This window comes from Balearica regulorum, chromosome 5 (genome assembly GCF_011004875.1).
Source record: "Balearica regulorum gibbericeps isolate bBalReg1 chromosome 5, bBalReg1.pri, whole genome shotgun sequence".
NCBI lineage: Eukaryota > Metazoa > Chordata > Aves > Gruiformes > Gruidae > Balearica > Balearica regulorum.
This window is the reverse complement of record NC_046188.1, coordinates 64,446,444-64,460,194: the sequence shown is the minus strand read 5'-3', so window position 1 is coordinate 64,460,194 and position 13,751 is coordinate 64,446,444. Positions and strand designations below refer to the sequence as shown.

General features: G+C 41.7%; 1 protein-coding gene across 2 annotated transcripts in view; it reads right to left on the bottom strand.

Annotated features, from left to right (window-relative positions):
* Nucleotides 1-2,425: 2,425 nt before the first annotated feature.
* Nucleotides 2,426-13,751, bottom strand: part of BDNF (brain derived neurotrophic factor) — a 41,824-nt gene continuing 30,498 nt past the window's right edge. For both annotated transcript variants that reach the window (XM_075755313.1, XM_075755314.1), the window contains exon 2: nt 2,426-4,687. In XM_075755313.1, the coding sequence (XP_075611428.1) occupies nt 3,926-4,687 (762 nt within the window). In that variant the 3' untranslated portion in view covers nt 2,426-3,925. The remainder of the gene's footprint in view (nt 4,688-13,751) is intronic.

Genomic DNA, 13,751 nt, shown 5'->3' with positions numbered 1-13,751 from the left:
TCAGTAGAGCATAAGGATGGATGGTTAGCTCCTGTATCTTCCTCTGTAGCTCAAATGCATAGTTTGAGGGTGCCCATTTCATTCCCTAGGTACCTATGCCATATATTTAACATATGCTTAGTAAGCTAAACCAACCTCACCCACCTCCGTCCTACCTAAGGGAGGAGGCAGGGTCCGAGCGGAGCCGCAGCCAGGAGCAGGCGCATGGCGTGGTAATAACGCGGCCCCGTTCTGCCATACACCAAAGATTTTAGTATCAGTTACTGCTTCCGTTAGCTTATTTTAAGACAACAATAAAGCAAGCAATGTGCACGCATGTGTGTGTAATATAAATGATAATCTGCAGAAGCACCATTTCCTCGCTTCTCGTGGAGACGTTGCTGGCGCTGGGCTCTTGGGAAATTCGCAGCGATGGAATTTTTTAAGAGTTTGAGTTTGTGCTCTCCCCGCCCCCCCCCCAAGTTATATGAAAGTTTTCTATTCATCATGAAGATTTATTGATTGTTCTAGGGCTGTGGGATAATTAAATATACAAAGGCTTGGCAGTTGTAGTAGAAAATATTCTTTTAGAAATGCTAACAATATGTTAAATCCAAGGAATTCCACTCGTAGTACTCCATGGGGTCATTAATAAGTTCAGTGCAGGGGATATAAATATACATGACACCATTTAAAAATCAGGTACATGACTGGACTATAGCTATTGAGTTTATGTCTCACTTATCCCTTAGTTACTAAGGTTAGTAACCCCTCCCCCTCACTTCCATTATGCTCATTATTTTACGGCTGAATAAAATCATATATAAATGTCATTCATGGGTTTTTAGTCTCACAGGGACTTGTGTGCTAGAATTAAATGGAAATACATCATTCTGCAAATATCCCAACTTTTATGGAAAGTAAATTCTTGCCACCCCTCCCCTCCAATGCTAACTGTCCAGCTATGAAACGGGGCTATCTGCCCTCCGAGTGAGATTTTATTGCTAAAATAAAGTAAAAATTGTTTTAAAACAAAGAACACACATCTTTATAGTAAAACTCAAGTTTGTTTTACAATTAGAGAAAAGAGTCACATGGTCCCCCAAAAAACCCCAAGTTTTATATATATATTTTGAAAATATATTTAAAAACATAAAAAACTCTATAGTTAAACATATATTATGTTAATCAGTACACTTAAATATAGCTTAATTATATTTACAATATGACGCAGTTGCTTTTAAATTTTAATGCCAATTTCAGTTTTTCCCAAAAAACATAAAATTATATAAATATACAATAAATATTTATGTTACACAAGGTGAATAATAGAGAACAAGGCCACAGACATTAACTTACAGTTGCAAGAGTCTTTACTTTAACACAGCACTAGGCCTGCTGACATGCATGATATACCTTTGTCACAAACAGACCACAGCAAGAGTTCAATTAAGTGATGTGAAAGAAAACCACCCCCACCCACCCAACTCTGTTTCAACGAAAACTGCCAAGCCTGCGATCATGGATGCGTTAGGTCAGGCAGGTGAGAGCCGCAGGACTGCAGTTTAATTGCCAGCTTCATGTGCTATCGGTAGGCATGGAATTGGCCTATTATGGGGAATATCACTCTAGATGTAGTTACGGGACACAGATCTTCTGTAGGTCCTCAGCACCGTCCCCGAGTCCCGCGTGGGCTGCCCTTACCTCTCTGAACCTACTGTTAATTCTGCACCTCCCTTACCTATGCCAGGTGGGGACTGCTGACTTAAGGACGCTACCGTGATTAACACGGGGAAATGAGGAACGTTATTTCTAGCATGATTTATGCATTAATACTTCTCTTTTGGAAATTCAATTTATTTGAACTGGGAATTATTTGACTCCTGCCTCTGAATTAGATTACTGTCACGTCCTAGCTATCATTTCTTTTTCCAGTCTAGATGAGTGATGTGTCTGTTGTTCACTCATTAGCATCATCCTTTCCTCTTCCTAAGCAACCAGCCCGTTTTGAAGGAAGCCACTGTTACACCATCTCTCTTCTGTAGTTTAGGAATATTGTTGAAGTTTTGAGATATTTCAGTAAGGTATGGGCTTGCTTGGTTGTTTTTGGTTTTTTCATTTCTGATTTCTATATGGGAGCTTGAATATTTGCAATTGATTGGGAAGGTTGAAGTTCAGGTGGGTCACACAACCCTCTTCTTCACACTCAGCGAGCACGTGGCCAATGCCAAAGGTTTTTATTGTACAGCTGGGATGGTTCTCCTTTGACAGCCAGTTATCCTACCAAAGGGAAACCCTTCTACCCTAAGTAGAAGAAATCACCAATTTTTAAGGTTAGCTTCCTCCATGAGTTTCTACTAGTAATGACATAAACTCAGTGTTAAATATACTCTTCAAACAGAATTATTGTGGGGGAATCATATTTCAAATAAGCTTTGCCCTTGAACAGCAAGGCAGACTACCTGAGTCCAGACTCAAAATCGAAAACGTCCAGCCAATGCTCCCAGACAAAAGATGCCAGCACCAAAAGATGGTTCTGGCCTGAAACTTCCCTCAGCAGCCTTTTCACAGCCCTGCTAACACTGGGGCCGTGGGCTCGCCTAGCCACCTAAACAGTCCTAACAGCGCCTTACATCTCGCTCGCCCTCTACCAGAGTCCAGCCTCAAAACTGAAAACATCCAGCTTAATGCAGATTCTGCAGCATTCAGAAGTAGTTACATTTTGCAGTATTTTCCTCTTTGTTCAGCTACTTTTCTTCATCTACAGGAATTACAAATATAGCATCTGCCTTTGGTGATCTCACTAATGAGCTATTTCTGCCTCTCTGCCCACTGTAGTCAGTGCAAGTGCTATGCACAGCTCTTCAGCTCACAACCTGCCTTTTTAGAAATACTTCTCAGGATGGTTAGAGGGGTAGCACAGGCTAAATACGTCTATCGGAACCTAAGCAACATTAAGCCAACTCCGCTGGCGCTTGCTCTTCACTTACTTCAAGAGTATACCACTCGTATGGTAAGTGAAATATTTTAAAGACCACAACCAACATCCTTCCAGAGGGAGGAAAGGGAAAAAAAAAAAACAACCCTCAAACACAAACAAACATGGTATAAGCAAATGCAGGTCTCAAAAGACAGCAAATAATAAAAAAAAAGAAAAGAAAAAACCCAAAAAAGCATGTTGCCATACAGTTAAATAAGTGCTGTCTTTAAGCCTGAAGTTCAACAATGTGAAGTGGAACATCACCATTCTTTTTCAGTTGCCTCTTTTTTTTTATTATTTTTTTGTCAGTAGTTGGATTGCTATTGCAAACACCTTCACAACATACAAAAAACAAATTTGTTTTTAATCCAGAATAAGGTAACGACTTTTTTTCTTTTTCAATCTGATGGGAGTTCAAAAGTAAAAGAGAAACAGTAAAACTATGACAACAGCACCTTGACATTGTTTTAATTCCAACGCTATCAGAAGTTAAAAGCAGTAAACAGATATAATACTAACAGGAATAAAGATACTTACTGTCTAAAACGTAAACGGAATGTTTTGGTTCAATTTATTTTTCTGAAAGAGGACAGTTTATCATCAATTCACAATTGAAGCAGCATGCAATTTTATTCTTTTTTTTTTTTAAACTTTTTATATTTTCAATTCTTGGCAACGGCAACAAACCACAATGTTATCGAGGAATGTAATGCAGACTTTTTTGTTTGCTTGGTTTTCTTTTTTTTTTCTTTTTTTTTTTTTTTTTTTAAACTTGTGCGCAAATGACTTTTGTTCCCCTTCAGGTCATGGATATGTTCAATAAATAGATTGTGGAACCACTGTACTGTATAAACTTCAGTTATACATGCAGTCCATAAAATTATTTTTTACTGAATAATTTACCCTGTTATGTATATATACAAATAGATAATTTTGTCTCAATATAATCTATACAACACAAATCCACTATCTTCCCCTTTTAATGGTTAATGTACATACACAGGAAGTGTCTATCCTTATAAAGCGCCAGCCGACTCTCTTTTTATTATCCATGGTGAGAGCTCTCACGTAAGACTGGGTAGTTCGGCACTGGGAGTTCCAGTGCCTCTTGTCTATGCCCCTGCAGCCCTCCTTTGTGTACCCCTTGGGGTTGCATTTGGTCTCGTAGAAGTATTGCTTCAGTTGGCCTTTGGGTACTGGGACTTTTTCCAGGACTGTGACAGTCGCCCCGGACATGTCCACTGCAGTCTTTTTCTCCGCCGCTGTCACCCACTCGCTTGTGCTGTCGCACACGCTCAGTTCCCCGCGGCGAGCTGGGTCAGAGTGGCGCCGGACCCTCATGGACATGTTTGCAGCATCCAAGTAGTTTTTGTACTCCTCGAGCAGGAAGAGCAGTGGGGGTTCCAAAGGCACTTGACTGCTTAGCATGACTCGGGATGTGTACAAGTCTGCATCCTTGTTTTCCTCACTGGGCTGGATGTCCTGGTCCTCATCTAGAAGCTCCTCTATGACATGTTCAAAAGTGTCCGCCAGCGATGTCAGTCCTCTTGAACCAGCATTGGGCCCATTTAGGCTCTCAAGAGTCCCGTGGGTCCGAAGACCTGGGTAAGCCAAGCTGCCTTGTCCTCTTACACTAGCTTCTTTCATCGGGGCAGCTTTCATGCAACTGAAGTATGAGATAACCATAGTAAGGAAAAGGATGGTCATCACTCTTCTCACTTGGTGGAACTGCGAAGGACAAGAACAAGAAAAAAATTTTATTACTCCATCCCTTGTAAGTTAAAAATTCACCTGAGTTGTCAGGAGACATTATGCATTTTCTGCAGAGATCTGCTGCATGCAGCCGCAACTCATTACCAGTGATAAATCATATGCTTGTACAAGGGTATTCTTTGATTTAGAGTTGCAGATAAAGCATATGCCAAAGCTTAGGCAACATTGATAAAAGCAAGTCAGAGTTCTCGCACACCAAAGTCCTTCTGTAGTATTAGATTAGATACTATACGGACCCCTTATTTATTGACTGATTACACCTATTTCAAGTAACAGCAAAAGCAGAACTGCTGTTTAGCAATGCAACATTCTGCAGTAAAAGGCAGCTTTGCAAGCGTGAAAGGCAAGACTTCCATTTCAAGTGCAAATGCAAGTATTTGCTTTTTAATATCTCTCTATGCCGAAAATACTTTGTCATTCTATCCACAAAAACCTGAACCGCACCAGGATAAATTGCATTTGTATTTTGAAAGCAACCTTCAAAACACAGGAAGAGGCCATACAATTCTGAGGTCTCAGCAGGTCAATACCTCATCTAAAAGTAGAAGTTATGTATGCATAAATATAGAACAAGAAAATGGTCCAGGACAGCATGCTCACTACCATACTAAATTTGAGCTGGACAGATGCTTGCATCATGTGAATGCCATGGAAGGGACCTGCTGGATTACAGAGCTGATAAAAGCTATACTGAAATGACAGTACCAGAACCACTGTACTTTCCCAGAGCCCCATACCGCCTGTTCTCAAATGGGCAAAGCATCTGTTTAAACCCAGTTAAAGTCCAGAGCTCAGCATGAAAACCAGAAGCACAACCAGCCCTACTACCATGTTGAACATAGAACGGTTTGCCCATTTCCCTCATGGGCTGCCCCAAGTTCTGGCGCACGTTATGGGCCATGCTTTGAGGCTAATACGTATGCTTGGCTCTGTCCTCATTTAGCATGGAGGGGTAGCACTAGGAGTGCCAGTAAGAAAACCCCTCACCAGCCTTGGAATCAGCAAGACTCACTCCTAGCAGCACCCCCAACAGCCCAGGATTGTCTAACTGCTCCTTCCCAAGCACTTTGCTAAGTCTCCGTAGACTGTACGTTCCTCAGGGTAGAAATCGTTTCCTCCTCAAGTGCAGACTACACACTTAGGGTACTATTACAAAAAGAACCCCCCCAAATCCTGCAGTGACAGAGAGCTATGCTTTCTGTCTGATCTCAAGTGCTACTACAACATCCATCACATCCAGTTGTTATTTTTCCTCCTTCCGATCCCTGCTCTCACCAGGTCTGCTTGCTAGAAAGCAATGGCGTTGTTCACATTTTTGAAGCAGCAGCTAATGCTTGTTTCAGAGCTTTTGAAGTTCATTCAGAAGTACCTCATACTTGGCAGCGCTCATTGGAGTAAATGCTATTTCTGTTTGCCAACAGGGTGCTATGTAAAAAGCCTTACTTCATCTCCTGCAAATGTGCTGTGGGAAACTAGTACTCTTAAGACTCGAACATGGAAAGACAATCTATCATAAAACATGCAAAGAAAAGGAAATATGTACTAGAAAGGCAGTGCCCAAAATGTAGGTCTCAAAGTTTACTTAATGAAGTCAGGGGTGGGAAGTGTTTGGGTTTGTGTCTATGTCCCCCTCACCCCCAGCCCCCTACTAAACAAGATTTTGGCTAAGAATCCTCTCTACTCCAGCACAATTCTTCCTTCATCCCTCCATCTCTTTTCCTGTTTAAAAGTGTTATTGTGGCATAGATTTATTAAGATTAAACAAACCTGACATCTGTGACTCACAGGAACATAGTGTTTGCTCTAACTATGCAGAACATTAATATTTTGCAGATTTTTTTCACCCTAGGATTTTTAAAACATTCTACAGGGAGTAATATCACATTTCTTCCTCAAAGGGGAGGAAGAGAAACACTACAGAGATGATTTACAACACAAGAAAGAAGGTTATCAGTCTTCCTTTATCAAACAAGGAGAGACAAGACAAGAGGGAGAAGGGGTGGTTTAGCTAGCATACAAATGCAGAGCCACTGGAACAGGCAACAAATAATATTCATACACTCCCTCTTCTGAGAATTGTTTTATATAAAACTGAAGGGAAAAAAAAAAAAACCAAACACCCACATCACTCTCTGACCACCAAAGCAGTGAACAGAACACAGATCTTCTGGCTCCTGATCAAGTTCCTGTTATTTTTATTAGAGTAGTGCCCAGAGGTCCCAGCCAATATCTTGACTCTGGAGGACAGAGTCCGTCTGGGCACGTAGTACCCCACGGGGCTTTCCAGTTTAAAAGAGAGGACACAAGACAAGAGGCACCAAGATAAGCACAAAACAAAGAGAAGCTTGCACCCATCAACTAAATACACCAGTTGGAGGCTGAACATTTGCTTTTCAACTTAGGCAGCTGAACAACAGATAGAAGGATTCCTGGACCAGGCCACATCCTTCACTACAGTCATTGGGCTGTTCACTTATGGTAGCGATGAACTTGCTGTGGAGGGCTGTGAAATGAATAGAATAGTGGCTGTGCAACTTCATTTGCATGGATATTTTTCTTACAAGGCAGAAGACAGGACAGAGAGGTACAGAGAAACCTCACCAATTGACTTCAATAAGCCCTCAGCATCCTCCCCCAATGGCTGGCTGGTCACCAGATCTAACAGTACTTTATACCTCGTGTTAAATTAATCCTTCCTTAATCAATTTTGCCTTCCATTTGGGAAGGAAACTGCTGTCAAGCTTGATCGATTTACATCCCATCCAATGACATATGACCACCTCTATTATCTAGGGTAGCAAGAAACAATGTACAACTAGGCTCTGAAAACCAACAACTTTAAGACAGCCATTACCCACATAAGATGCTGACAATACACAAGAAAATGTGTTCCCCTAAAAGCCACCCCTCTTCCTCCCCTTTAAGACAGTGGAAGAATATGTCAAAGTAATCTTTAGCAGCACAGACACATGGAATATTGTTAGCAAGCAAACACAGATCAAACATCTACTGCTTCGTAAGGAAGTCCCAGACTAAGCCAAACTGCGTGAGCAGGATGTGAAAAGATTATTCTATCTTGACAGTGACTTGAGCAATACACAGAGTCCTTGTCTTTGGCAGCAAAATGATATCAAGTGATTTAATATGAAAAAGTAATATTTTAACACCTAGGAAATCTCTTCATTTTAGAGGCCACAGCAATTTCTAGTAGCAGCTGCTCAAAATCTACTAGTTTAACATGCTATAGCATAATAAGATTTAAATCTCACTTCATGGGTAGAAACACACAACCTTTCAGCTACTGTTGAACTGACTCATGAATGCACAGCTCATCTCCTACTTAACGAGGCAGGGCTAATATCCCAACGTAGCACCAAAAAGGTCATTTGAAACACTTTGGATGGCAGCTTCCAGTCCTTTTCCTCCCGCTCCCCAACTATCAAACCTTCATGATGTTGCAAAGATTGAAAGATACCACCTGTCCTTTTACAATAAGCGCCTTATAAACCCCAAACACTAACAGATTATGTACACCCTTCGGATTATGTGGCAGTCACTGTCACTCCACATGGAAGCAGAACTGGGGTGGGAACATGGGAGAACTGCTGTATTTTCCTGTTTTCCCAGCATGCCACTACTGAGCAAGGAACTGCCACTTTCCATGCTGGGCACATCCACCACTATGAGGCCTTGCATGGAGATGCCCCAGCATTTCTGTGTCCACCCATGCCTGATGCTACCTTGGCAGACTGAGCAACTGTCTCCCACAGAGGCTCATCAGTGCTGAGTATTTCTTAACTGGAGCAAGCTGGCTGATACCGCGTGTTCAGAGGGCATCAATACAACCGTATGCCAGACAAAACAGAGTAGCCATGGCTACTTTTAGTCAGAAAAGCAGCTAGAAAAATACAAAATAATGTCACTGATGATACAGCCTCACTCTACAGTCCCATCATACATCCATCCTCTCCCTTCTCAGCTGTAGGAGGTTCAGGTCTCTACTCCCCACCTTCTAGGAACACCACCACTTCTGCACTCTTCCTGTTCAGCTATGTCACTGGGCATAAAAGATCAAAGACTTGTGTAGCAGAGGGAATCTTGGCTCAATTGCTGCCCCATAGACTGTTGTATACACCTGCTAACTCATATAAAATAGATATAAGCTATTTCAAATAGATGTATGCTGAGACCCAGCTTTAAGCTACTCCCCCAGGTCACACAAGACATCTCTGTCAGAAGTAACGTTTGAGACTGGTTTCCTGAACAACATCTATTCTCATGGCTGCAAGAACATCCTTCCTTCTCTCATGCAGCATCGCAAAGCTGAAGCAATGAAAAGAGGTCACCCACCGTGGACCAGATCTCAGGAAGATGTGACCTAGTTTGTACTTCAATAAAGTCCATACAATTACAGCTAGAATAAGGGCACATAATTGTGGCAGTCGTCTCCACTAATGGGAAGGAGGCTCGTTAAATGAAGGTCATGTCAATTATCTACAGCTAGTTTACATATGCAGTCAATTACCTGGCTGTACTATTTATTTCAGTATTTGTATTTAATGAGGATTCACCAGTTAATTGTTTTATTTCATTATTTTTAGTTATTTTGAGCAGAAGTGTAGCAGTTTAACAGGTTGTATTTCCAGCAGAGAGACCCGAGGAACAGCTATGAACATGTACTTGCTTTTCTGCATCCTGATATGTGCCATGAAAGTTGAAATAACTTTCTGTAGTGAATAGATTCATAATGCTTTAATCTCCAGAAAGGAGTGTGTGGTGGAAGATAAAATTAGCAGCAAGAAGACATTCATTTTCTGCCTTGCCATTTTCTAAGACCTTTATACAAAAGTTCAATTTACTAAATACTACTGAATGGCACAGGCATGAGTTGCTGCTCTACGCATCATTACCGGAGTGTGCGAACAGATACCAAAATGGGATGCATGTCAGCACATGATTTGCAAAGACTAAATGTACTGAGAACAAATAGTATTAACCTTTAACACATGCATAACTGGATGTCTGACGCACTCCGGTTATCCTTGCGGCTATTTATGCAGCAAACTATATAATTACTTTTTATTACTGAAAATAAAGTGCCCTCCCCCCCAATACATACACATGCACACCCACACCCAATTTGTATTCTTGTAAGTTGGTTCTTCATGTCAGGAAGAAGAAACCCATTTTATTTTTATTCTCTCATGTTGGTTTTCCCTGAGGTAATAAAATCTACTTAGCTATAAAGCCAGAGATGGCAGAGACTAAGAACGATTTTGAAGACTAAGATAAACAGCAAGCAAATTTACAAGTAGTTTGTAAACTACAACTTTTAACATGAGAAATTTGCTTTCATCTTATGTTGCTAAATATTGCCTATGGTACAGCTTCTGAGAGCAAGGAAACTCCAGCAATGCCTACATTGGCTCTGGAGAAGTAATGCATCTGTTTAAAGCACTACAAGGGGTTTTTGGGGGGTTCAAAGGTTTTATCGGACTCTCTCCCCAATGCATACAAAAATGAAAACTTCTCCTGTCAACCAGAGGTGGGAAAGAACCCAAAGAAAATAATGGCAAATTAATAATGCCATGACATTGCACTCTGGATCTTTGACAGAGTTACATATCAGAGTTTCCTACAAACTTTTATCATACCTTTCTGGACACTCAACCACCCATGCAAAGGGCACACTTGCTTCAGCTCTGAGAAAGAGAATTCAGCTGCTTTAATGAGCGTAGACCAGACACTCTCCTCATTACAAGCATGCTTATACTTAAATTGGCCAAGTGCAGGACTACGAGGAGTTCCCAGTCAGATTTCTGTCAGATGGATCTCAGACCCATTCTGCCCATACCAGGAAACAGGCAGGATGAGTTCTGGCAGGATACACAAGAGAAGGAATAGCAGGCCAGACTCACAGATGGTACCAGAGCTTTCAGAGAGACAACACCCATGGAAGAGAACAGATGTGCACTATTTTTATACTTTTACAATGGGAACTGATTGTTGAGCCAGTGACACATGTACTGCCTTTCCAGCTGTTTGTGCAGCATCCCGCACACGGGGTACTCAAACTGCACGGGGGTTTGCAATCCCCAGTGTAAAGAAAGAAACTCAGCTCCAAAAAGGTTACTTGTGTGCACACCACTATACGTATCAAACACAACGTGCTTTACCAAAACTTTTTTTTTTGGCCAAAATTTCATGTTGAAATACCAAGGTATGGAGGGAAAGTCCCCCTCAAATAAAAGCGCTACCAGCAGGTTTGTTTTTGCTCATCAGGAGTATCACAGGTAGAGTAACATGCCATACTCCTATTGCCATGCCAGGAATACTGTACAGTAGGGACAGGACTTCCAAGTCTAAAACCTAAGCATTAGCAAATTCCAATTTCAAAATTGACTTCAGGCTTGGAAAACCGCATTAATCTGTTTTAGAGTATTTGTCAAGATACATGCATGCCATTACTGTGTTCATTCAGAAGTAACATTATGCAACCTCTGTGAAAGGAAAGTTCACCTATAGAATAGGCTACCAACCACCCCCACCCCCCTCAAACAAGAAAAACAACCACAAAACCATTCCATGAAATAATTACTCTGTGCCAAGATACTATCTGGTTCCTCCATGGGAGCAGATAATTACAGTTCTCTGAAATCACTTGCTTCGATAGCCACTAGGGCTTTACATAATGCTAATTCAACCTGCGCGCAGAAGAACATTAGGGCAGAACCTCAGACCTTTGAGCAGCATCTGTGGTTTGTCTTCCATTTCACTAGGGCTCTTTGGTATGAAATACTGTGCTGAATCGTCACAGGACTAAGCTATTCTGCCAAGTACACACATGAAGCTCCCGCTGAAGTCAAGGATAATTGGCACCCAAGAGCAGGAACAGAACGGAGCACGTTGCATGCAAACTAGCGTGAGCTGGATCCCTCGTACTGTGACATGTGTCCAGCAGCCTTGCAACAACCCAGAAGCTGCTGTACCATTTGAGCTTGGATCTTACAAGTGCCTATAAACTATTGAACAGCATGTGAAACATCCCACGCAGCCATCGGTTCTGCAAGTGGCAAGCTTCCTAGGACCTATAGAACATTATGCACTCAACAGGAACGTAAGTGAAGTTTATCCAAGGAAAATCAATGGTTAAAAAGCATAAGCATCGGATGGAGCAGTCACCCGTGGTTCGGGCAGGCAGTGCTTTCTCTAGAGCAAGGGAGGAGAGTAAGGGCTATACCCATTTGTTGCGAGACTCTTACCTTTGCTGAGACCCTGACCGTGTGTGGCACTGCAGTCAGAGAATACCTTGCTTTTAGCCATAGTCAGTCCTTGAAACGAAGGAGATCAGTACATTGTGATGTGCACGAACCAGAAACTGGAAATGCCTGTTGTCAGAGCCCTGACAGGTATTAACAATATGCCTGCATTTGCCAGTGGTGTTATCAGTCATCTTTTCACTGCCCGCCCTCGTGTGTGGATTTCTCTCAACACATGCTCAGTCCAGTTGTTGGCACGGCATCTCCATGGAAATACTTTCCATACACAGGGCAAGGGATAAAAGCCTACACTGAGGTACCAGAGCAGCTTCTAGGTGTATTCAAAGTTACACAGCAACAACCAGACCAGGAGCAGAAATCTGTAAGTTTGCAAAGCCACCTCAATCTATATTAATGAAATAATGAGGAATTTGTACTGAACAAGGATATACTCATTAGGAATCTAACCCACCTCACTGGGCAGCCAGCCCTGCATGTGTCCTGCTGTGACAATGGCTTTATCTTTGGAGATAACACTGTTAGAAAATTATGTTAATATAGTAACAGAACTCTATTGAAAACACTTTGGCAAGAAGTGCTCTTTCACCACTGATAGTTTACTATGACAATGCAGCACACCACAGATTTCACAGCATTATAGTTTTCAGCTTTTTTTTTCCCCACCTTCTAAGTGGTTTCATGTCGAAACAAGACTTTTGCAATTCCTATGCCTGGTTCTCTATCCCTAATCTATCTTAAAAATTTGGGGGCCAACTTCAGCTGGATTCAATAGAGGGATACAAGTTTCACAGACAATGCTATTTCCATGGTCACGTGCTGTAACTTGCATGCAAGTGGCTGAGACCCACCCAAATAAACTCACCCCCTCCTCCATCCTTAGTCAGGCAAACACCAGTGTATGGGCTTACCCACTTACAACACTGAGTATTGCTGCTTTCATTTCACAAGATCCATAGACAAAGAGGGTTTGGAATTACTAGAAGGGGTGAGGAGGTACATCTGGCAAAGATGCAAGTATCTGAAAACAAGCTTCATTTGTTGTACTGCTCCAGGTACAAACATTTAATGGAACATAAAGAAAAGGAAAAACCTGCAGCTTTGCAGGAAAAAAAATTATCAGGCTCCTGCCTTCTCCTAGCTGTATAATGGTGTAATTTCTTTCACGGAAGAGTATTACACTGCAATTCCTGTGAATTACGTGGACATTGGGTCCTTCCCCTCCCCAATTAAAAATGCAGTTTACCTGGCTCATGACCTCTCATACTTGCCACCAGATGTAACACTAGATTGTGGCACCATGGGAAATTATTTCCACAAAAAAATGTTGAGGTTCATTGAAGCAGTACATTCTAGTGGACCCAATTCTGGTGTACACAGTCACTGCCTGGTGTAAATCCATAACGCCCTGTTCATAGATTTATACCAGCTGTAAAGATGGTCTAGTATTTATCTGATCATAAAATCAGATAGAACCAACACCTAAACTATAGCTAATAGCTGTATCATAACAAAATCTGACAGGTTTCAGCAAAACAGCTTCTTCACACTCAGGACTCCTGAGGGATACATGCATGTTTGGTAATAATTACACTTTAAAGAGGATAAAAAAGCTTTCTAGGTGTGCAGACTAGATCCTCCCTTCCCCCACCGATATAAGCACATAAATAGCCCAGACATGCCTATAAACCAAAGCATGCAAAATCCAGCCCAACACCACCTAACTTTCCTCTGCTCCGCAC